The sequence below is a fragment of the Megalopta genalis genome, chromosome 11 (assembly GCF_051020955.1).
Source record: "Megalopta genalis isolate 19385.01 chromosome 11, iyMegGena1_principal, whole genome shotgun sequence".
In the NCBI taxonomy this organism is placed as follows: Eukaryota; Metazoa; Arthropoda; class Insecta; order Hymenoptera; family Halictidae; genus Megalopta; species Megalopta genalis.
The window spans coordinates 11484970-11511872 of record NC_135023.1 but is presented as its reverse complement, the minus strand read 5'-3'; the positions used below and the strand labels follow the sequence as shown (position 1 = coordinate 11511872).

At 42.4% G+C, this 26903-nt stretch overlaps 1 protein-coding gene across 2 annotated transcripts in view; it reads right to left on the bottom strand.

Moving 5' to 3' along the window:
* The window catches only part of pio (zona pellucida domain-containing protein piopio), a 116351-nt gene that overhangs the window by 29392 nt on the left and 60056 nt on the right, over nt 1-26903 (bottom strand). For both annotated transcript variants that reach the window (XM_033480208.2, XM_033480209.2), the window contains exon 4: nt 25729-25943. In XM_033480208.2, coding sequence (XP_033336099.1) covers nt 25729-25943 — 215 coding nt within the window. The remainder of the gene's footprint in view (nt 1-25728; nt 25944-26903) is intronic.

The following is a 26903-nucleotide window of genomic DNA, read 5'->3' as shown; positions in this document are numbered from 1 at the left end:
ACAAAAAATTTAAGCTTGAAGTATCTACTTTATGATAGTACATTTTAATTTTTAATGCTACGCATCCCGCGAATAAATGTCTCATCGTTGCTTTTGTAAACTGATATAAAACAGCTGCTTTCGGTGCACCGCGAATTTAATGTTAAAAATCGTATCGTGATTCTTTTCTAATCTTATTTTTACAACGATGCAAACACCGTCGTGCAGGATTGGCCTCAAAGTATTCTAAACATCTTGAAATTTGAGAATATATTTTTGTTTCCCCTAAAATTACAATTTAAATAGCCAATGGTCGCTACTTTTTACACACTGTTCAAACAGTGTGAAACAGGAGTGAGAAAGCACTGTACACACATTTCGCCAATTTCACGGCGTCGATAACAGACTGCGATAATGTATCTCGCTTACAAGTTGCACATCCCATGCAAAACCCACGCAATCCTCGGCATTGATGTCTCCGAAGCGTCGGGAGACATTGAAATGCTCGATCACCCGCGTCCCCGACGCATTTAATTATCATCCCGGTTACCGATCGTCGTCGCGTTTCACGGCGATTAAAAATCGTTCTCGCGATAACTGGCTCGCCGATTAACCGGGCCCCGAGAAATTTCCGGAAGACGGGCCCCGCCGCGCCGCGGCGCGGTGTCTCGTTGCTCTATCTTCGTGCTCGTCGGAGCGCTCGCTATCAGAACACGGAAGGCCGATCGTAGACGCGGGGCAAAATAGAAAATCGAGGCAGCGGGGTGCAGCAGGGGTTAGGCTGGTATGACGATGAAAAAGAGGGAAGCGGCAGGGACGCCGGGGAAGGAGTTAATGACGCGAGAACGCGGGGAAGTGACTTTAACGTTGTCGCTGGTCTTCGCTTGCTTTCTTCTCCTCCGTCCGCTTCGCCTCTATTTTCTCTATTTAATATCCTGCCACCATGATTCTCCGCGGCGGCGAGCGCGCAGCCTCTTCGAGAACCGTCGCGACATTCCACGATTCGAGCCCTAATGAAAATTGAATTCTATCCGCGACTACGCGCCGAGGAAACGGGTAACAATCAGGCGGCGCCGGGCTGCCGAGCGCGTTTATGGCACCCGCGGTTTCCTGAAAGGGACGGCCACGTTTTTTTCTCGCAGCGATAATTGCCACTCCGACGGCCGCGGTGAGAATCTCAAGAATTTTTGATGAAATTAACCCTTTGCACTCGGGTGGCCACTCGGAGACACCACTGAAAATTGTTGTATCACGTTTCGAAATCATTGTTACATTGTCAAATTTGTTTATGGTTAACGCTAGTACTATCTAAACGCAACTAATGTATATTGTCTTACAACAATGCCAAGATTGTATTAATTTAAATTGCGTGTGATTTATATTATAATACATACTTCAATGGAGAAGTGTACTTAAAAATTTCTTCTAGACATATTTTTGTAATATCGAGGACTGTGAAAGAAAAAGATGAGAAACCAGTTATTTTCACTGGTTTGGTAATTCCATTGTTAAAAAGATGCGAAATGTGTAACTGTTGTACGATGCACAAGGTTCGGCTTAAAAGTTTGAGCAAAATTGAGCAAAATTGAGCAAATTTTTAAGCAGAATTTAAAATTGAAATATTGCAATTCAGCAAAACTGTTTTGGATCTACAGTCGAAGTGGCTTCGAGTGCAAAGGATTAAACTATTCTACTCGGTCGAGTTAAAATTGCAAAGCTGATTTGTACGACGTCGATTACTTTGTCAACGTCATCACCTCCTTCAAAGTTGCGGTGCAAGGGGTTGAAAGATGATACGCGTGTTGAATGATGCTCCACGTGTTCCAAAATTGATAACTACACCGCGCATCTTTGTGCAAAATACAATTACTCCTCCTCGATTGCAACGAACAGGATTTGAAACAAAATTCAGTTCCATTGTTAATGTTCTTAATAAGTGGGAAATAATGTAACGTAAAATACGCAGTCTATTGCACAGTCATTGATTCGATGCTAAATAAAAAAATAGAAGAAGAGGAATAACAAAGACAAGCGACTAACGTGTGCAGTATCATAAGAATAACAAAACAGTCGGCTACCATGTGCTGTTTCATAAGAATAACAAGACTGAATTTATTTAGACATTTCGTTACTTCTATTCAAACGTAACAATGCTTGAATTAAGAAATTTATTCCATCATTACCCACGGAGGAGACTTCGTGACTGGAATAATTTTAAATGAGAAAAATGTCAGGTCGACCGACGTGGTAAGGGTTTAGCCTTGAGGGCCCTTTCAAAAAATATCGAGAAGTCAAAGCAATAATAATAACGATAATAATAATATTTCTAGATCATTATCATATCATTGCAACATCCGCAACATCGTGCAACGTCGTTCAGAAAGAAATTGACAATGAGATGTCCGTCTGAATTAGTTAATAACAAATTTCAATATTCCATGACCGAAGGGTGAACGACTGCAAAACACTCCGCAACCGCACAAATTGCACAATTACATAAATTGCACATATTGCATAAATGTCAGGAATGCACAAATTGCACGAGTACATAATATCGGCGAATGCATAAATCATATAAATGCATAATATTAGGGTGCAGTCGCGCGGGTAACGAGGCGCCGAAAGCGACGGTCGGCGGTAGATCGAGGGCCGATTGATCCGGCACGAAGTCTCGGAGGGAAGTCGATCCGATCCGCGGGAGAAATCGGAGTTTTAGGGTTAGGCGAAGATACTAATCGCGGTGCGACGACCCGCGGGTATTCGGGGTCGTCGATACCACGGCGCCAGCATTGTCCGGCGGATGATCAGGCTGCCAGAGAAGAAGAAGAAGAAGAAGAAGAAGAAAGAGGAGGAGGAGAAGGGGGGAGAGAGGACAGGGAGAAGAGACAGTGGCGGGAACAAAGACGGCGAGTCCCTTCAGCAAAAGAGGAGACGCGATCGGAGACCGGTCTCCACTCCACTCCGGGCGAACTTGTGCCGTATCCTTGCCGAGCGGTTGCCAGCGTCCTCCGGCTGAAAAACTGGCCGGCAGATATGGCTGCTCGCCCTCAGTCAGAGGTCAACAAGGTTGGAGGACCTGTACCTTGATCCAATACTAGCGCAGGGACCCTTCTCTCTTCGTTTGTCAGTGGTTCTCAGGGTCGTTTCGGCAGGAAAGAATGCGACTTCGGGATTCGTGTGATCTCAGACTCCCTGGGATTTGATTTTTCGAGGTGGTGGAATGGGGTTCTTTCGAGGATGAAGTGCGAGATGAGATCGTAAAGAGGACATTCTGACCGGTTGGTTGTTGCCTTTGTAAAGTGTGCAAGTTACAGTAATAATACTACATTTACTACTATTAAACAATACCTGTACAGTAACTGTATAGGTTTGAGTTTCCTGTTATTTTGTTTAAACACGCTCTTTGAAGAGCTATAATTTTAACGAAGAATAACCAGTTACGAGATGACAGTATAACCTCGTTATTAATTGCCGGGCACCTCTTAAAAATTACCTTAACCCCTTGACATTTAATGGCGAGTCGGAGTCGTCATTCATTTCATGTGCTACTTTGACGAGTTTAACTTGTCAAGAGCTGTTTTGCGTCGATTTTGGTTTCTTTTTAATGTTTAAGATGCGCCACCCTGCTACCTTTTCGACCAATAATAAAATATATATATTAATAATAATAATAATAATATATTATATATATTATACATATATATTATTATTATATATATTATATATTATTTTTATTATCATTATTATATTATATATATAATAATAATAATAGTATATTAATAATATATTAATATATATATTAATAATAATTCCAATAAACGCATCCGAAAGTCAGTAATCCAAATTTCAAAATAAAATAAAAAATTCTCTTTTTCAGCTTGAACATAATTGTTCAGTTCAGCCAAATTAAACAGAGTGTAATGAGTTCATATTAATACATCAACATTCTTAGTTTCCATATTAATCTTATTAATCTTCTTATTAATCTTCATTTCTGCCATATATGCATAAAATCCGCGGTCTGGTCGCGACGCAAAACACTCTTTCTTCGCGACGAGTATACTCGTCAATGGTAGCTGACCGGTTGAAGAGAAGATCTTAAAGAGGAAGCAGTAAACAGGTAGCTGAAGAAGTAGAAGATCTGTAGCCATGAAGAAAAAGAAGAAGAGCAAGGTCTTTGGGGGAAAAGAAGGAACAAATTGTTTAGAATGCGAGGGAAGTGAATTATTCGACAAAAGAAGAAGCAAGTTAGAAGAACCGAGGAGGGGAAGCTGAAGAGTATTGGTAAAACAGGAAGAACCCTTTAGAATGGTGAAAGAGAAAAAGGGGAAGAGCTCTGAGGAGGAAGTAGTACATACTTTAGGAAGCTGAAGAACTAGAAGAACTAGGATATTTAGGAAGTAGAAAAGGAGAAAATTGTTCAAGGTTAAAAGGGGAGGTCTTCGAGCAACGGTAGAATCTCTGATGGCAAGAGAAACGCGATTCAGAAAACAGGAAGACATCTTCCAGAAGGAGACGAAGAAGAAGAAGACCAAGATCTTTGAGAAAAAGGAAGAGGATGTTATTTGAAATGTGAAAGAGAAAGGGTATTAAAATTTTGCTGGAACAAAGATAGGAAGGTTAAATAATCTAGACCATGAAGAAGAAGAAGAAGAAAAGCATTTCTCGACAAGAAGATGAATCTATAAAGCATCAAGTTTCGAGAGGCTGAAGGTTATTTAGAATGTGAAAAAATATCTTTCTAGAAGCAATAGCCAACGCTTTCTTCGAGGTTAAATAATCCGCATCACGAAGAAGAAAAAGAAGAAGACGAAGAATATCCTTGACGAAAACAAATTCCTGCGAAGAAGAGGGTAGCGATTATTTAGAATGTCAAAGATCATTCTGAAAGCAGCAGTGAACTTTCCAGGAAGGAGATCAAATAACCCAGACCTTGAAGAAGGAGAAGAAGAAGAAGGAGAGTACTTCGCAACAAGAAGAAAATTCACCAAGTTCCAGAACACGGTCGGACAAGGAAGAAGGATTGTAAAATGGCAATTGTGAACCAGACTGCTCCGCAGCGACAACGCGCGGCATTCTAACATGAAGTATTTCCTCGACGAGCAGAGCTTGAAGAGCATCTACCTGCCGATTGTTATTCGAGGATGCCGCGGGAATTGGAGTTTTACCAAGGGACTCGGTATGCCCCAGTGGCGGCGGTGGGCGCGTTAACAAGCAGAGCAGCCTGTTTAACTTGAAAGGGCCTGAAATTGCGAACAATAGGCTATTTGACGAAGAGCAGCGACCGGCCGTCCTACCGCTGCAAGCATAATCCACTGTGTGGGCAAGAAATATGCAGCTTCTTCTTCTTCTTCTTCTTCGACCCTAGAAGGCCTGCGCCGCGCTTCGGCCGCGGCCAGTAGCTCTCATCCTGTCACCCGTTGTTTCGGCCCACTCTTTCGCCAACTTTACGCGTCCTTCAACTAGATCATTGTCCTTGAAACGGTACTTGACAGCGGTTCAATCGATACGCAATTGACGGAGCGTACGCTGTCGCGAAATTGAAAAAATCGAGGAGAGTCCATTAACAACTGAAATAAATCGAAGGTGGCTTGATTAGAGGACAAGATGGCGGAGTGCCCTGCATCCTCGATGCTGAAGAATCAACCACCGACCTTGACCGAAGCTAGCCACAACGGGAAATAAAATGGCGGTGCTCTCTGTATCCTTGAAATCGAGTTCCTTCTCATCGAAGACTGAAGAATCGCGTCCTCGAAAAATTCTAAAGAATCCAGGAAGCAACCGCGGCGTTAAAAATTCTTTAAAATACTCTAAACCGAGTGAGAAACTTCAACTAGTGAGAAGTAAAAATCGAATAAGAAATTCGTATCTCCGGCTGCAAGGGATGTGTTCCATGATTTTGAACGGTACCGTTGCACACGGTGCAAGATCGTCGAAACGTGGGCTCCGAAGATCGCACGATTCCCGTTCGTCGGCACAATCGAAGGAAGCCGGGATGATCCTCTATCCTCGAGCAGCCACGGAGGTTTCCTCGGTCAAGTGTTTCAGGTCCGTAAACATCGCCGGAAGTCGTTCGTTCACCGGCGATGGATTTTTCTCCGCTCGATTATTCCTCGATGTAATGAATCGATACGCTTCGGACGCTCTATTCAGGGGGCTGCAGGGGGCGGGAACGAGGGGCGTGCTAGAAGGGGACGCGTTCACCTCGGCAGGAAAATGTAACGGGTGACGTAACGGTGTTTCTATTAGAGGTGTAACACGCCGTGACAGAGAAGCTCTGGCGCGGCCATTAAAATTCCCGGTGTTCCTTTTTGCCAGGACGGCCATTATGCCACTTAGGCTGCACGGCGTTGCCGGACCGGTGACCTTGGGCTGATTGGAGAAGCTGCCCGAGCGCCTTATTCGCCGGCCGGAGCCGATTCCAGCCGTGGTGTTCACCCTGATCTTTCCGCTTAACACCTTGTCCGAGCGGAACGGAGCCTCCGTCGCTCGAAGTTCGGCGAACAATTTTCCGACCGCCAATTAGGCTTGCTTCGCGGTATCTGGACTATATTTAACTAACTTAATTGAACTATGTTTCCTCTGGAAAATACACGCTAACTAATTAACCATATCTATTTAACTATTTTTATTCCCGTTTGAGTACCGATCGGAGGAAACCTATTTTACCCTTTGCCATAATTTAACGAGTCCGACACGTGATGGAGATTTCTAATAATAACCTGTCAAGTATGAACTCCATTCCGTTCTTTTTGGTCTGAATAAAATTATGATCACACTTCTAATCAGTATTTAAACATTTCGGTAAATGTAGACACACGATGAATATGAATTGTTCTTTTTTATTCTTAGGAATTGTTGCAATCGCAAAACTTCTAATTATTGAAACTATGAAGAAAATGGTACCACCAGGGGGGAAATAAAGTTGTATACAGGCTGTCCCAAAATTATTGTACAAGCAGGAAATGAGGTGTTCCTGAGGTCATTCGAAGTAACTTTTTCCTGAGCGAAAATGCAATCCGAGGCTTCGTTTACGAGTTATTGACAAAAAACACTGAAGTCCCGCCCTCGCGACCACTGCCGCTGCGCCAGACGGCCAGCGCGACGCGGCATTGGCCGCAAGGACGCAGCGCCGCCCGCACTTGCTCTCCAATTGGTCAATGTTTTTCGTTAATAACTCGTAAACGAAGCGTCCGATTGCATTTTCGCTAAGGAAAGAGTTACTTCAAATAACCTCAGGAACCTCTCAGTTCTCGCTTGTACAATAATTTTGGGACACCGTGTATAATATTTAAGACAGCCGCAAGAATGCATCAGCGCCGCGGGGAGTAACGAAGCGTCCGCCTCGCCTGGCTACATTAAATACGGTATCGACATGTTTGTTAAAATGTCTCGGAGCACGCACAGTGATTTAATAACGAGGGCGACGGGGAGGGAGAGCATTTTATTGCGGCGAAGCGAGAGGTTCGTTAAAGTCCGAGCGAAGGGAAAGAGCTGTTTGTTTTTATTAAAGTTTCTACCGTGGTTTGCGCGCAAGCGTTCGCTGTAAATGCTGCTCCCGCTTTTGCCAAGCGATCATTAGGTGGCGGAATTTATGTGTGTGTGTGTGTGTGTATCGCGTGTATGTGCGTGGCTGTCGCCATTGGGTGGAACGTTCCGAGGCCTCGAAGATTGATGGAACTGTGGCCGCGGAACATGTTACAAAAATGCATCCTGGACGCCGCCGGATCGACGCGAGACCTCGCATGCTAATTTACATAATTGGCGACCCGTTTTTCTCGCCGGAATGAATTCTGCGGGATCGCGTTGGATTCCATTCGGTTCTAAATCAGGGGACGGTATCCGCTGGAACTGCGTCGCCGGTCTTCGTTATTCGAATACCTGATTCGGTGCGACGTAGAAGTCGCGAACTATGACGTCGTTGCTGGAATCAGCTGATGATTTGTGCTCGTTTTTGCGAACGGAGCTTTCGAAGTTGTCTCGGTTGGCCGTGGATCGAGCGATTCGACGACGCCCCATTACCATTTCTCTCTGTACGGCTGAGAAAATAATGTCCACGGTGAATGTCCGAGGATGATTTTTCTTTCGGAAGGTTAATGTTAGCGCGGCCGCGGACCCCGTGGCACGACGAGGTGTTCATCAAGGTGAGTTAGTGTCCTGGGAGCCAATCGAGATGAAAGTCGATAGGCGAACACCGTATCCGCGGGATCGACGAGATAGAAACTCGCGAGGTTCATGGAAATCCCGGTGTCGGCGGAATCGAAAGTGGCGAATAAATTAAGTCACTTTCAGCGTCGAGTTCGGGACTCGCTCGCTGGGAAATCTGGAAAATGTCTCGCGATAACGGGACCAAAAATGGTGGTCCTTCGTAGGACCAAAAATGAACCGACCGAGAATCACCGAACAACGTTGGAACGGTTCTCGCTTGTTCGATTGGTCGATCGAACTGTTGAAGGATGAAAAATTATGGTGCCGAGTCGAGAAAAGTTTGAGAAGGTTGGGAAACCATGGGCGCAGGCTATGGTGGATTCACGCGCGAGAGCCGAAGGGAGGTCGTGAGTGGTTCCAGAGGAAACGAAAGAGGTGAAAGTCGACCATTAATCCTTGCGGAGCCAGCGAGTATGGATAATCACGAGATGACCACCTTGGACATCGCGCAGTCCTTTCTTTCTCACGATAATGGTACACAAGGCTGATTACAGGATTCGCAAAAGGGCAGCCGTAATGCTTTGGTACCCCGTGCGTCTCGTAAATCTTCGTAGAAACCATGGAAATGATTTCGCGTTGTTACTATTTTAACCGAAGCCAGTTTGCTCGCCCACCCTTGCCCATTAATCAACAGTTTTATTGTGGAAGGGGACGTTTCGCGGACGCGACAACTATCTTCTTCCTTCTAGGCAACAGCAATTCCATACGGTTTATTGCTATTGGTACTCGTACATCGTTTCGTTCTATTTTCACCATTATTTTCATTCCGCAGAGGAAACATTTCTCTTTCCTCATTTTCTCGGATTCCTTTTTTTGTCCTTGCTACTTCTCATCTTTCTCTTATTTCCTTATTTTCTCCACCGTCACTCGAACTAATATTCCTTCCATTAATATCGTGCCTTGGAACATCTTCGAAAGACCTTTTCCGTTGTTAGCATTCTCCGCAATCATCTAATTTTATCTTCTCTTTCGCTACTGTAATTAATACTGGGTTCTTTTATTATCGTGTTCCTTAACACTTTAGCAAAATAGTTTCCCTATTATTAGCATTTATCGCGACTTAAGAAATATTAATCGAATCAAATTTAATCCGAAGAATTTATTCGAAATATTGTTTGAATAAAATTATGTTCGCAGAATTTATTCGAAACATTATTCGAATAAAATTATATTCGCCGAATTTATTCGAATCGTTATCCGTATAAAACTTTATGCGAAGAATTTATTCGAATAAACCTTTATTCGAACTATTTACTCGAATAAACCTTTATTCGACGAATTTATTCGAACAAAACTTTGCTTGAAGAATTTATTCGAATAAAATTATATTCGTCGAATTTACTCGAATCATTATCCGTATAAAACTTTGTTCGAATAAAACATTGCTGGAACAATTTATTCAAAATATCACTCGAATAAAATATCATTCGAACAACGCCGAACTCCGCTGCAATTGCACCTTTTGCATAAAGATCCTCGCTCCCGCCACCGAACAGACAATTCCACGCGCGAACAATCCTTCATCTCACCCGCGAATCCAAGGTTCCGTTTTCCCAAAAAATCTGTTCCCCCTCAAGCAACTGCAACTGCAGATTCCCATCGCAGATTCCCCAGAAACCCGACGACCCCGCTCTCTCCTCGATCATCCGCGAATCCTTAGCAGGATTCTCGCCCTATTATAATTTCGCCTCGATCCACGGCCTTGGGTCGTGTGGCTCCCTTTTTGCACGATCCACGACCTTCAGCCGTCCCCGATATCCTCGGCGTAACGATCGTGGATCGTTTAAAAGGTGTACACGTAAAACAGGAAGTCCGTTAATGGACAATGTTACATCGCGGTGCCCGGGGGAATAACAATTTTCCCGAGGCAGGCCCGTCCGCGGAATGCGCGCGAACGGCGATAAATCCGGGGCACGGAAAAGGTGGCCACCATCGCCGGCCCCGACGGAGGCCCGGAGGTGGCCACGGGCCCCTGAGCACAGAGGGAGGCGGAGCGAAGGGGCAGCTGTCGTTCACCGGGGTGGAACTCCCGTGCAATTTACCGGCCACGGATTTTACGATGTAATTGGTCCTTCGGGGATGTCGATGCTCGTATCCCCGTTCGCAACCGGTGGTTACACCGCGCTACTAGGAAGATATTATCCGTCACGGACAAGCGGTCGCCTAACCGAACAAGCATCTCCGGCCGACGCACCGCCGGCCACCGTATAAGGAAATATTTCGAAAAATTAATGGGCCCCCTATCGTACGCCGGGAAAATTACGCGCGACTGGTTCGCGATATTGGAGTTGCTATAGTGTAGAGCCAAATGGTTTTCTGCTGTTGCTACGATGGTCGTATTTCGTGGGGATTATGGTCGCCGCCGGGACGCCGGATGTCGTTAGCCGAAGAATGGAGACACTGTTCTACCTTTTCCCAAAAGGTTCGCTGGAATACGCGTTTCGAAGTTCACAAAGTTGTTGCAATTTTCTTCAACGTTTGAAATTATGTCGTGCACTGAGACATAGATCGCCCATGTTCACGAATTTTTGTAGCATCTTGAGGACGATATTTGACGCAACGAGGCTGTGGCAGTGTCAATTTTGACCCAGAGTGTTTAAATCGTTCACTCAGCTGCTCAATTCTCGGCGATTGAATGAAATAGATTGCTGTTTGGAACAACGAAAAGGCTAATAAGTCTGCAAGAAATATCTTTAGAAATTGTTTAAAGTAACTGCTGAATAAAGCTCGGAATTGTTACAAATATGGTCGATAGTACGGGCCGTGAAAATGTGTCGAGCTAAAGTTTGATTAATTCATATGTGGAATATTTTAGCATTTACAAAGAAGCATGTAGAATATGAAGAGATGGAAAAATATGAATAATGATAATAATGATAACAGTGATATAAATTAAATAATAGTAAAAAGAGAAAAAACAAGACTAATAATAATAATAATAATAATAATAATAATAATAATAATAATATAACAAGATCTTGGAATTCTTGGAGTTTGGATTTAGATTCTTGATTTCTGTCCGGCCATCTCGATTTGTTTCAATTATCATTGCACGGTTCTCTCATTATTCATCGTTTAATTTATTTACCGTACGAATTAGACTTATTGTAAAATCGGGGACACGCGTTCGTAGCGGCCATGTTTACGGATCGTTCGACGGATCAGGAAAGATCGGCTTTCGTTTTCGTCGAGATCGCGTTTCCCAGGGACTGGTTGCCAACGTAACGATAGATCGATGATAACGATTTTTCATTTTCCTTGCCCGACAAGTCGTCCCAGCTTTTCCGGTCGCGGTATCCTTTGTCCCGTGACACTAATTTGCATTTAACGAACGGTGAAACCGATCGTTACTCCGAGTACCGCATGAAGCATCCCCTCGTACCGTCGTTCGCCTGTGTCCCACGGCCGTTCGTACAAGGCTGGTCGGATCGGCACGAATGAGATCGCAGTTGATCGATCGGCGTGCCCGATCTAGAAACATCGTGCACGCAGGAGGAAGTGTAAATGAAGGCAGTTGTCGAAGAAAGTCCGCTAATTATACGACAGAGATACGGCGCAAAGTGATACATTAGAATGATGATACGTGTGTCGAACGGTCTTCCATGCATTATCTTGATATTGAGAACTATTTATCATCTCGTGCTGACTGCACACGACGCAGAAAAATGCCAAATTCCTGCGGGAAACAGATGAACGATAAGTGAACCCAAGAGGCGATCGATGCAACATGCACTGCAATGTTATAAATAGTATCGATAATTTATCGATTGCATCATTTTAAATTCGTTGTATAAATTATTGTATTTTATTCGAGGCTAATTTAATTTAATCAATTGCGTTTTATTCTATTCTATTTTATTTCGTGTTATTCTTCATTGCATTTTATTCTATTCTATTTTATTTTATGTTATTTTTCATTTCATTTTATTCTATTCTATTTTATTTTATGTTATTTTTCATTTCATTTTATTCTATTCTATTTTATTTTATGTTATTCTTCATTGCATTTTATTCTATTCTATTTTATTTTATTATTTTCCATTTCATTTTATTCTATTCTATTTTATTTTATGTTATTTTTCATTTCATTTTATTCTATTCTATTTTATTTTATGTTATTTTTCATTTCATTTTATTCTATTCTATTTTATTTTATGTTATTTTTCATTTCATTTTATTCTATTCTATTTTATTTTATTTTTCATTTTATTTTATTTTAAATATTGCGATATTAAATATTTCGCAATATTGAACACTGTTATTTAATATTTCAGTAATAAATATTTCACAATATTGAACACTGTTATTTAATATTTCAGTAATAAATATTTCGCAATATTAAAAACTGTGTTATGTAATATTTCAGTAATAAATACTGCAATATTAAATACTGCAATTTCAAATACTGACATATTAAATATTTCGCAATACTAAAACTGCATTATTAAATATTGCGATAATAAATACTGTAACATCAAGTACAGGAAGCATTGCAATATTAAATATCGTGATATCGACTGCTGCAATATTAAATACAACAATTTAAAACACTGCAATACGAAATATTTTGCAATATTAAATATCGTGATATCGACTGCTGCAATATTAAATACAACAATTTAAAATACTGCAATACGAAATATTTTGCAATATTAAATGCTGCGATATGAAATACTGCAACCGCAAATACTATAATATTAACTACAACAACACTAAATACTGCGAGTACTATACTAATAACCACGACAACAGCAATCACTGTAGTCCAACAAAACCGTCGGATAATCGGCAGACGATGTAAATGAAAACGCGACGAAACGGAAGGTAAAAAGCCTAACCGAGATAAAACGAGTTCCCCGAAACGAAGCAACATTGCGATCGGTCGTCTGCGGAGCGTTCAACTCACGGCTAACGCGAATTTCCGGCGGTGCAGAGCGGGAGAGGCGCGAAACTCCGCTAACTGTACGCGGCGTACCTTTCCACGAGGATGTATCGTTGCACACAGGTGCAGCGACGCGCTGGCAAGGCCATCGTCAAGGATACCGTAGCCACGAGGTAGTTAGAACTGGATACACCGGCGCACCGGCCGCCCATTTTGCGATTTACTGCAGCTGTCGAAACGATCCTCGCTCGCGTTCCTCTTCGGAACGCGCACGCTAGGCAACAGAGAGTATGTTGGGGCCCCGATGACATATCTGGCCGACGATATTTTTACGGTGGCGAGACGCAATCGCGCCTCGCATTGTTTTTCAACCAGCCAGATATTTATTGGCGGCACCGCGGGGCCGGGTTTATTGAGAACCAGCCGCGATTAACGGATGATCTATTATACCGATACGCGAGCGCATTTCATGGGATTCGTTCATTAGAACGTCGGAACTGGTTTCGCGAATGTTCCGCCGGCGGCAGAGATTTTCTGGTCAATTGGCTCCGTCGTCGGAATTCGAGGCGGTTGCCTGCTTATGTTTGTCCGGAATCACGTTCCACCGCGCGTTCGCTAATGTCGTAATTTTTATGGGACAGGTCCGGCAGGCGGAAACATTCGACGCCGGTTCGATCGGATTTTCTTCTGGCAACGATATGCAACTTCTTCCGCTCGTTCATTCTCATTTCTTCGTCCATCATGTTCTATATTACGAATGTTAGGCGACCGAAGGATCATGTTTCGATTTACATTTAGCAATTTATACAGTCCGCATTGTACCGCGTAAATTGTTGCGCGTCTACGTTAATAGCAATCGCCAAGGGGAACAGTTCATTTCGATTCAATGCAAGCGAATCGCACGTATAATTTGTGGATTATGCTCGAAATTTCCATAACGAGTCCAACACCGACGACTATGACTGCACAGTTTTATCAAAAAATTATTCCCGCGGCAATTGCAATTCACTTTTCTACGTTATCTGTAATTCGACAAATATAATGCGCGCGTGTATGTGTGTGTATAATTAGTGGATTACGCTCGAAATTTCCATAGCAAGTCCGACGCGACATTATGTTGCAAATTTCGATCAAAAAATTATCCCATGCAGCGGCGGCCGAGATTTAATGGCGTATTTGCCGTGCCATAATTTTCTGTAAAAATCGCGTAATCCTCCTCGCGACTTTGATCGCAATCTACGGCGGAATAAATTGTATTCTTTCGCGATTATACCTTGCCAGAGATGATTTCGCGTTCGAGCCGCCGCCGCCGCGGCGAATTAATCCGCCAGTTTTCATTTAATTCGCGTTCATTTGTACGGTCTAATGCGAGCCTCAAATATCCCGAATAATCGGGAATCGGAACGGCCCCGCGGCCTGATAGGAGAAAATAGTGGTGGTCCGCTTATTTGTACACCGAGTGGCGACCGGATCGTTTTTATCGGGGCGAAAGCATGGCTAAACTCGTCGATGATCCCGGCAACGGGATACTTAAAAACACTTAATTTGCTTCTTGTTAAAACGCGGCGGAACGAGCCTGGAAGAATCGCAGAACTGGTTTCGCTGAATACTTTGTGGCTGCATCCTTGGGAGCCCGTGGAATTTTCCCCGTTCCGAAGGATGCATCGAATCCGAGGGAACGGCGGTCGTCGATTCCGTTGGATTTCGTCGGGATCGATTATCGCCGCGCGATCATCCGGTCTCTGGATCGAATTTTCTTCATCGGTATGCTCGATCATAGTCTTTTTTTTCTTTATTTGAGTACAGACGTTCTTTCGTTGTGCCGGAAGCACGATCAACTCGAGGAAGAGGAAATTGTTTGGCGTGTGATTGAAGAAGAGTATTAAATTTTTTGTTAATATAACAATAATTATTGTTATATGAATTTGATTGTTATATATACACTGCTCAGAAAAAGTTATAGCATAGAAAGTGTTGGATAAAAATTGGCCAACTTTGACTGACGATAACTACGCCGAAAATCATCGTAGGATGATCGTTCTTTTTTTAAATCAAAGCTCGAAACCTTTACTTTAAGACACCGTTTCTGGATTTTAAGTTCGATGCAGCGTCGATTTTAAATTCGATGCAACCCTACAAACGGGAGGTCACGTTTGTCGAATTGAAAATTGCCGAGTTTGACGTAATGCACGGTCTCTGTACAATTTTTTCCGGAGATGCCGCCAGCAGTGAAACGAAGTTCGATCCTTCTCCTTTAATCTGAAGAAAGAGAAACGTGGCTGCGATTTTTTTTCGCGAAGTTACACCACTTTAAAGTAGCGTCGTAGTCCGCGCATTTCGTTAAACTTGACAATTTTCAACATAACGAACATGGCTTCACATTTAAAAGATTACAACGGCGATCGTGCATCGAACTTAAAATCTAGAAACATTGCCTGAAAGTAGAGGTTTCGAGCTTTGATTTAAAGAAAACGTCACCATCCTACGATGATTTTTCGCGAAGTTGTCGTCAGCCGAATTTGGCCAATTTTTATCCAAAATTTGTCCAATGTTGCAATTCTTTTGAACAGCATACGAATTATATAAATCTAAGAGATGAAAAGAAACCCAATAAGAAAGTGAATCTATAGAGTTGCAAGTTTTCCGAAGGAGATAAAGATTATATAGAATGTAATAGAACATCTTTCGAGAAGTGGTCTCCGTATCGAACTTTATCCATCGGTATGCACAATCACAGTTTTTACAAGTGCAAATATTCATTGGCCGGTTTCTTCGTCGCGCCGGAAGCACGATCAACTCCTCGAGGATCTATCAACCGAATGCTCGGATAGATTTCATTTGCTTCGCGTCGATAGCGACGGGGAAAAATGTGGAACTGGTTATGCTGAATACACTTGAGGCGTTTTCCGCGTGCAGAGGATATTGAATTCGAGAAGTAGCGACGGGTTCGAACCGCTTTTGCGACACCGTACACTCTACAACGATTCGTATAAAAGACATTGCTAACGGAGAATATTATTTTATAATATATGTATCGAACGACGAACTTTGGAGATCGAAGAGGAGTCTGCGCTTAGATTTGCCGCCCTTTAGGCGTTTCCACAAATTTTTAGAACGCGAAAATATGGGAATATTACCGAGCACTGAAAATCGTCGCTTTTTAAAAAAAAAGACTGCTCCGAATTTATTAAGGCTTCTCATAATTTTGATTACAATATCATGCTCGAATTAGGAAATTCGTTCAACCATTTTCCAAAGTGTCGACAAACCGGTAAATAATACTGCGAAATCGTTCGTTACGATCGTCTGCTGGATTTAATGTTAACAGAAGTGTTTCGCGTTATTATTAGACCGCGGAATTAACGGATTAACACTCTTTTAGTTCCTTTCGATGCTCTATCCTGTTCCACCGGCTAGTCGTTATTTCACGATCATCGCAAGGAATTTGTTTAATTCGCTACAAATCACCTGTTTATAGCTTTCGCGTGTTCGAACATATATTTCGAGTGACGGGAATCCGTGTAAGAACCGCTGTGGCACGAAGATATTCCCGGCAGGGCGCGGAATTAAATGCAAAGCGAGATAAACAAAGAAACCGTGGCTCGCATAATCGCGGGGGCGGGCAACCTGCGGCTCATCGGGCTCGTCGGATCCATAAAGACGTCGCAGTGAAGATGTTCTATAGGCTCGTTCAAAATTCTAATCCCGTGTTCCGACCGATTTCTCGTTCTTAACGATGCCCGCGCGGATGTTCGAATAATCTTGCGAAAATATTTCGGGAAAGTTCGCCTATGGAGGAAGCGCAACGATATTTCGCCGGGACGGTTGCGTAACGGCTTGGAAAGTTTGGACACACGCGTGGCCGGTCCACCGGTTTTGGATAAGCCAGGGAAAGTTATCGATTTCGAAAGAACAACTGACCGACTTCGTCTCTCGGCTCCAGCCGGCTCGTTCCGCTCCTCATCCGAGATTTCGCGACTTTGATTGGCGAATATGGATGAGCCGTTCGACGCACGCGAAATGCAAAAATCGACATTTCGAAACGATTAAAAATCGTCGTGAAATAATCTCGACGCGGTCATAAAAATGTGATATTGAAATGGCCTCATGAATAGTCTCATAAATAATTCAAAACGACCGAAAAATTTGTCCGATGATCGTCCAAGGAATGCTTTGCAAGAATAGCCTAACAAATAGTTCCAAGATTAGTGCAACAAATATCTCGAAAATAATTTTAATATAGTCGTAAACATACTGTTGAAAATGAGCTATAAAATGGCCTCAAAAAACAGCCTCAAAAATGGTGCCAAAATGGTCCAAAAACTGACCCAACAACGATCCAAAATACAGTAAATTCTTCTTAATTAATACTCAGCTTGTCCACAAAAGATTATAGTAATTGATTGACAACAACTAAACTAAATAACTAATCTCGTCTTCCTAAATTTTTCATTTCTATTTCCAAGCCGAGCGTCACTTAAGAATAATTGACTGCAACTCGAAAGATCGTTCGTAAATCGTGGTGAAAAATGGTCCCCGCGCTTGACCAAATCGGTACATCGCAGTTTTCCTTTGTTCGTTCCGATGACCTAACCAGCCATTGTAACGCGGGATCGATTGAATCAGCCTCTATTCTGACCACACACGGAAAATCTTCCATGGAATACGTAGAATTGCACGGCACACCGGCCGCGCACACTTTTACTTTTACGAATCGAGCGTGGGCAGCCGTTTGCTTCGCTGCCCACAGCTCAACCGGCCCACTCGATAGCCACCATTTTGAGGACTGCGAACAGCGTCGTCGGGTCCGCCGAAAACCGGAACGACCTTCGCCGTAAAAAAGAACCGAGCATTGTCTCCTATCCTTGGCAATTTATCGCGGTATCCCGTCGCGCGTGACGCCATTTTCGAAGGCCTCGCCGAAATTGGCCGGCCAATGCAATCCGTTGACGCTGTCGAAAAGAACGCCAAAAAAAGAACATTGGCGACCGGTGGTCTGAAGAACGTTTTTTACGGAACAGAGATTGCAGGAAACACAGCCTAAGACGAAACTGATTGGTTTCCTCGGAGAGAAATGCTCGATAAGCTGCGGTTTCTTATCTAAATGTACCAAGCTTTACGATCTGGTTTGTAAAAATTAATGTTGCATAAACCTGCCATTTCAACACGTTCGCTATCGTCATTTGCTTCGTTGTGAAGTATTCAAAGAATTTAACGAATCAAAGTTATGGAGGATATTATGCAAATGTGTCATGACTTCGAACAAAACGCTGTAATGAAAACTAGTTCGTCCATTTTTACGTGCGACGACCATGATTTTGCATTTCGTGCAGAGAACATGAAAGTGAATGTCATTATTGAAGAATTAGATTTAAAAAAGGTATACATAAAATAAACAAAAACGATTGAAATATTTTAAGAAATCAAAAATCTGAGATCTCTTAAACGCAGTTCTTTTTTTTGCCACATTTTACAAAATACTTCGAACGCGAATCCCACGTTGCCTCGAAGGATTAAAATTGTACAACGTGGCATAATATTTGGACTAAAACTTCTCCGTAAAACTTCTCGATTCAATGCAACGGATAAAACGAACGCAGCGATCGAAGCGATGAAAAACGATGAAAAATTCCGTGAAACCGATTCACTCGCGGTAAGAATCGGAAACAAAGGATCCGCTAAAAATGAGAGCTGAATCTCTGATCTTGCTCCGAGCACGAAGTGACCTGGCGTTGCGGTGCGAACGATTCAAAAATGTAGATCAGCGAAGAAAATCTGCAGGGTCGCTGAAAAATCGGCGGGCAGCCGGGAGCGTTGTTTCGCCGTCGAATTCTCTCACGGTACACGGTCCATTAGGCCGGCGAATGATTCGGTTCCACTCTCCACCCTCGGCGTTGCAGACCGGGTTCGGTACGTGTTTCGCGTGGAAATCGAAATGGCGGGCCCGGTGCCATAAGCCGCGCGCTATGCCGAGCTGCGGGTGCCGTTAATGAGTAACGCAAGCGAGCCAGTTATTTCGCGTGCATGCGCGAATATGTTCGTGTCGAATCGGTGCACAGAGGTCTGGAGCGCGGCGGTTTATGGTCAAAATTATGTTTTCGGACTCTCATATTTCTACGAAATTTGTCTCTTTGATACCTCGAAATTGAGCCCTTTGAAACCTTGAAATTCAAAGTATCAGCCCTTTGCAGTCGAAGCTATTTGAATTCGAAATCCGAAACATGATCTCTGATCTATGGCATTTCTATTTTATGTAATTTATTGCGATTTATGCATATGAAATTGAGCCTATTGGCAAGTACAATGCAATTTTAGTAGCTTTTTTTGAAATATAACGATATGTATAATAATTTTATAATTATATATTATAAAATATATATATATATATATATATCATAAAAAATATATAATATATATTATATATTATAATAATATATAATTAATATATAATTATAATATGTATGTGTAATATATATGATATTATAATAATATATAATTAATATATAATTATAATATGTATGTATAATATATATGATATTATAATAATATATAATTTTAAATATAACGAGTCTGATGCTCTTAGAATGATTTTGAAAAATAGTATACCGATTTTTAGTGGCGCCATTCGAGTGCGAAGGGTTAGATCAGATAACGTTTCAAGTGCAAAAGTATGAAATTGAAATTGCAATTAAATAATTTCAGTGTTCCGCACGCAATGCTGGAACGCATATTTGTGCTACAATTTCACGTGCGTGAGCTCGTTATTTTTCAATTAATTTAACGGTGACATAAGCATATTTCAATCAATATACGAATAATTTCAAGTTAAGTATACAGCGTGAACTTTGAGAAGAGTTCTACAAAAATGCTCGAAAATGTTAGCTCTCAGATTTGTTTCTCGTGAAAGCTCGGATTTTCGATATGCGCGTGTGTAAATTTCAGCTGCAGCTTCCTGCAGCTTTCAATTCGACGCGGTTACATTAACCGGCACACGTTCGCGGTACCATTTTGACCATCGCGCACGAAATCGCTGGAAAGAAAACCACGATATATGGTCAGTCGAGGAGAATCGAGCGGCACCTAAAATCACATTTTAAACAGACGCGAGCGTGCGAAAATAAATCAGAAATAACAGGAAACACGTTTCCTTCGTTCGACAAATAGCCCCGAAGCCATTCGCGTTACCGTCGGTCACGGCGAAACTCGGGGCTTTCTTGCGGACGGATAAAAACGGGCCGTTTCCTCCGAAGAGGAACCTACAAATTGCCAACGGTCACGCAAAAAACGAACGACGGATTAATGAAAGAGGCTGGGGCCGTTCGAGTGCAGCTGCGGCGGTGCATAAGCGCTCGGGATCGCCGCGAAATGGCCATCGTTCGTTCGGTCTCCGTTACGTAACGGGCAACTGGACCGACCTGCAGAAACCGGCAACGCGAGAGAGCCGATTACGTAAGCGACGAAAACGATGGCCCGGCTCGGCCATATTTGGCCCGCGTTTCGCCCGGTGCCATTTTAACGTGCCGTCCCGTTATCTGCGGCCGCGCCGCGCGTTCGCCAGCTTCGAGGTTCGGACGCCGTAGAATGGAGCCCGATTGAGACTAATCTGCACAGATCACGGCATTCGAGGATAAATGGCATCCTCGTTGCAATAAATGACGCTTCCGGTAGAGAAAATGCCGTCTATTGACGATCGCCCATTTATCCCCCTACGGTGTTCATAAAAACTTGCACCGATCGTGTCGCATAGAGCCGAATAAAAAACAAAAACGCTTCGGAAACGGCAGCATAATTCTACGATTTCAAGGTTATTGTATGAAAGAATATGATAATTGACACGAAAATACAGATGGAAGTAAACATTTTTATTTATGAAATTACTGAAATGTGTCCCCCTAAGAACGGAAATGTGGAAATAGCGAATTAGAAAATTAGGAAATATGAAATATTTTAATTTTACGCTTACTGCAATAATAGTTTGTGTCATACTTAGGGATAAGACAGTTTTATTTTTCCTCCGTTATCCACAACTATGGTTACAGTTTCTGTAAAAAAAAAACTCGATGATAGTTTATTGTATCTGTCGGCGAAAATGTCCTTCGACACGGCACCCATTAATCTATTAGCATATATCGATTTCTATTCCTTTACTTATTTATTGAATTAATCTCTTTATTAAATTTTGTCCGAGTCCAGTGAAATATTCGAATGGATCGCGGCTACGAAAAAACTGTTCAGACAAAAGCTATTCAGTATAAAAAGTTGTCTCACATAAGTATCAATAATTTTGTCATTTACGATGCAAGATGCTTGAATCTTGATATTTCCTTTTAAATCGAGGTATACATTTTCTCGCATTCCTATCACGACTGTACTCGGTTAAACATTTTCAGAAATTTCGCTAATGCTTTCGTCTTGCGGATCCTAATAACCCGAAGGGTTAAGCCATGGAAGGGTTAAGCCGGCGGAAAAACATCGTGAAAAGAGAACCCACGACGACGGACCAGGGTTCGTTTCAAAGCTCTGAAAACCGTCGGTATCCGAGTGCACGACGTTTGAAGTGCCGCATGAGTCATGCCCATTAGAATGATCATGGACACCGGCGACGGCTGGCGAACGCGATTGGCGAGTTCGAGAGGCGCATCGCGCGAAAGCACCGGCACGCCGCGCGATGTTGTTTAATTTACGATTCGCATGAGCGTGTTCGTATAAGCTAGCCATCGTCCAGGATGTGTCCGGGCTGCCCACAGGCTCTCCCCCGACGCCCACCACGATCTCGAGGGATCGCCGAGGTCAAAGACTCTCGGCTCACCTTCCTCAACCTTGTCCCGGGCTAGTCGCGCCGCGAGTTTCTTCCTTCCCGGGACAAATTGTTCCCATCGGCATACCAGCCCTTAAATTATGCAGACCCTCGCGCCGACTTAACCGTCGCCATTTACTCTCGGGACCTCTCGCTTCGCCACATCCACGATCCTCCAGCTCTACAACCCCCCCTGCCTTCCCCCCACCGAGAACTTTATTTTCTATCTAATATTGTTTCGCAGTGCACAGTGCCCGACCCTTCGGCCACCTTCGCCTAAGAGATACGATCCCTTCGACCTTTATTTTCTGCCCAATGGTATTCCACGGTGTACGGTATCGAATTGTTCAGCATTCGACGCGTTCGCCGCCAGCACGACGACCACGATTTTCTGTCTCGCGCAACGAACGCCGAGCCAATTTTGCGCGTATAATTACTGAACATTGTAGCGAGTGATACGACGTTTAAATAATTTATAGATTATTAGGAAACGTGGTTAATTCTCGGAGGCACGCGATTTTAACCCTAGAAAGATAACCATATGACAACGTACGTAAAAGATAACCATACGCTTCAGAGGCGCATGCTTTTCTAAGGCGTCAATTTTATACTAACAATGGATATTTATTTAAGTTAATCTAGTCATTTTAAAGGTTTGGCATTATTGTAAAAATAAAATGCATTTATATTATATTTTTTTATATTTTAAGTAATTTTAAACTTAAATCACTAGACCTCTATGAAAAATTAACAAAAATCAACAGTCTTCGCAGGCGCCTCTGCGACGTAGGTTATCTTTCTCGGGTTAAAGAAAATCAAATCCCAGAGAATGTTCACGCGACAAGAGAACTTATTTTTATTCTTTTTATTTTTGTTATTTTTATTTTTATTGTCAGGTTTGGTCCCGTTTCTACGTCTTTCTTGTTCCACCTACGGTCGTTTAACCGTTTGCGTACCAGATGGTTCTGAAAAAACAGGATCGGAAAGCGTCGAAGAGCGCGATCGCGTTCCTCCGATTATGTATCGAAAAAAGCCGTAAAACATAAAGTGAAACGTTATGAATGAAAATATATATACTGTTGCGAATTACACCATTTCTCTCGCGTCGCGGCATTTTATTTACAATAAAGAATATCAACTATAACACAATTCGATATAATAACAATTCGGATCTTTCAGAAGTGGGATGTTGATCGTTCGACGGTCCGATCTCGACTCTTCGATTGTCCGTTGGTAACGCACCTCCGTGGCAACCCCTATCTTCTATTATTCTTTAAGGAGTTGTTCACAACAGGGTAGTTTCACATTACAGCGACTTGATTTGGACAAGTCGCCGTAACAGTGCTATTAATTTAGAATAGGTAACAACGAAATGCAAATTGGATTACCGACAGCGATGCGACGCGCGACGTATACACGCGTCTGAAAGACTGAGCGCGTTTCGACAAATTTCGGGTGAGCCGTAAGTCGTCTGTTTCGGCGAAATGCCCTGGCTTTTCTCGACAGAAAATCTGAAGAGCGCAAAAGTGGCTCGTGGTACGCACCCTGTGCGACTTTGCTGGGCGAACAAAAGTAAATTTCGACGAACAAATAAGCGGTTCGTGCTTCATTTAGAAGTGCCGGTTGCTTTTCCCGCATAATGTACGGGGTGTCCGGAGCGGAGCGGCGATGCAGCGAGTTGATTATCTGGAAACGGCAGGAACCAGCCAACGGTCCGTTAAGGACACGAGCACGCGTTTGCATGGCGGTCTGCATGTATCGCTGACATGAGGCGTAGCAAAGAGAGCCCAGGCCGAGCGTTAGCTGGCGGCACGAGCACCACACGTCTCTCCTCGTAACGCTCGTAAGAAGAAGGCCGTAAGTCCGGTCACATAACGGTCCAGTTATGGTATGGCGAGGAAGAGATCTCTCGCCTCGAACACACGATTCCCTCGTTACACACGGCCTGCCTGTTCCCTTCCGTCGCCGCCATCTCCGCCTCCATCTGTCTCCTCTATGCTTCATTCTCGTTCTATGGTTCATCTATCGCGTGCTAGCTCGCGCCTCGCTCTGCCAACCGCGATAGTTAAAACAATCGTTCGAATCATTGGCGCTGGAGCGACGCCAATTTTCGTGGCGTCGCTGAACAAAATCGTTACATCTCGTTCGAAAACCATTTTTCACAAGAATTAACCGGTGTTATTGCGCTATTTTTAATGTATTATTTATTTTTAGATTATTTCTCGATATATGAGCCGTTTATTTTGAAAGTGGCATAAGTCACTTTGTTTTTAAGTCGATATATTTAAGGGTTTGTGTTTGAACACGTTTAAAAATATGGATGCTAACTTTCGAGAAAATTTACTTGTATTTTTGTTGTCTCAGGATACTGATATTTTTCTCAGTATAAATAATTTCGTATAAACATTAAAAAATCACCACTTTTCATTACGGTGAAGTGACTTCTGCCACTTTCAAAATAAACGGCTCATATATTTATTTAACTTCTGTACTCCGCGATTGACTGTACTCAGCATTTATATTTTATATTTTTATATTTATATTTATATTTATATTTATATTTATATTTATATTTATATTTATATTTATATTTATATTTATATTTATATTTATATTTATATTTATATTTATATTTATATTTATATTTATATTTATATTTATATTTATATTTATATTTATATTTATATTTATATTTATATTTATATTTATATTTATATTTATATTTATATTTATATTTATATATTATATATTATATATTATATATTATATATTATATATTATTATTATTATAAATTATATATTTATATATTATATTTATATTTACATTTATATTTATATTTCGTACGAAGACCCGCAGTTCAATTGTCAGATTTGTTTACATTGAACAGAACCGTAGGGACAGAGGAGCCGGTTACTGTCGGCTGACCAATTGCTGCGCCTTTCGTTTGTTCAATTAACATTCCGCTCGTCGAATGCGACATATTAAATTTTTGTATTCGGAAATAAACAATACAAAGGAATACAAGGATTTAATATGTCAAGATTGTATTTTATCGCTGCAAGTTTTATCGCGTCCAAGTTTTACCCCTTAGGATCGGGATACGTACCTTGAGGATCCCTCCAAGCCTCTGCGAAAGTAAAGCTAGGATTGCTAAAACAGGTGACCTTGAACTTGCTAAAGATAACCAGCTTCCTGAGAAACTCTCGTCAAGGAGCTTCCGCGAAACAACGAATTACGAAATCGTTTCCGTCGAACGTTCGATTTGTCGATTTCGTCCTTGGGCTTCGATAGCCCGGAGCCGATCGCGACGTCTCGTCACTTATGATTGCCTTGAAATTATCCTCGCCAGCAAAAGAAAGGCCCCATTATCCGCGCCGATATCAAAATTGCTGTACGTCCGCGTGCCCTGTAATCCAACGAAACTGCCCGGTATCGCGATGTTATTGCCTGTATGCGCTATAGATTATCCCCGGGTCCGTAATCGGTCCCGATGTCTCGATCGCAGAATTAGCGCAATTATCGATCGGCGGGCTACCTATACAAAGGCTGTACCTACCTACAAAGCGTGCCGAAGGGAGATCCCGAGGAACACGCCTACCAGCGGCGAAACATCAGAGAAATCAATCTGGCAGTTTCGTCTCATTAATCAAGCTAATAGGGTTATTATGCATGCCCGATTCGTTTATGGTCGCCGGTAGGAGAGTATAGTAGACGTCGTACCAAAGCTCCGAGTCTCGTCTCCCTTTCGACGACGCACGGTGGTAGATTACAAGTTGTCAGGTTGTCACGACTCGCGGGGAAGCATAGGTGAGCATTTGTTTTTTTCTTTGTTTGTTGCGGATCCTCTCCGGCCGTACTTACCAGCTCGGTGGGCATGGTGTTGCAAGACCTTAGGGGCAGGTTGTAAGTTATGGGGGTGGGCTGGCTCCTGTACTCCTGAAGGCAGGAGCTGTTCTTCGACAGGCCCCGCGGATACACCAGACCATGGAAGTCCGTGTTGCCCTCCGTCGAGATGCGAACGATTATCGACTCGCTCGCGCACTCGATCTGCACCGTACTCGCTATCGCCGCGGTGGCTGCAACAGATTGTACAGGAAATGTAAATCATTATTCGGGAGTAATTTATTTATTGGGGCTGGATAGGTCTGTTCTAGGATTATGGTCTAATAGAAATATGTTTGGAACGTGTGGTTGCCGAAACTGGTCGATGCGAATGGTACTTTCGTGGTAGAATTCTTAATTAACAAATTCGTAAAGCTAGAATTTTATTATGCAGAAAAATGCATGTCATGATAAATTCGGAATCTGGCTGGAATTTCATTGTGCAGAAAAATGCATGTCATGATAAATTCAGAATCTAGCTGGAATTTCATTATGCAGAAAAATGCATGTCATGATAAATTCAGTATCTGGGTAGAATTTCATTATGCACAAAAATGCATGTCATGATAAAATCAGAATCTGGCTAGAATTTCATTATGCACAAAAACGCATGTCATGATAAATTCAGAATCAGGCACTGAAATCGATACAAAAATATAGAAAAATGCTCTCTTAAGCTGCATGAAAAATGCACTCTTAATTTGACTAAAGAAATGAATTGCCTCGAAACGTATTCGATTGAACCGAACAAAGATATTGGATTTGAATTATCCAATAATCCAATTAGTCCCTATATCTGTCGCGAGAATCAAGCGATGACGAGTATACTCGTCGAACACAGAGTAAACGCCGATGTTAAAATATTGGATCAAAAAGACGCTTAATTAACAATTCTGCTGTAGGGTGGTATTCAGCAGAGCAAGGAACGGTACATAATGGCACTTTGCACGTCGAACGCCAATATCGTGATTCTTTCCTAATCTTATTGTTATAACAATGTATCTTCGTGCAGCATTCTCAAAATATTCTAAACATCTTGAAGTTTGAGAATTCGTTTCTGTTTTCACTAAAATCACAATTTAAATAGCCAATGGTCACTACTTTTTACGAGTATACTCGTCATGCCACTTATCCATGACGAGTATACTCGTCGA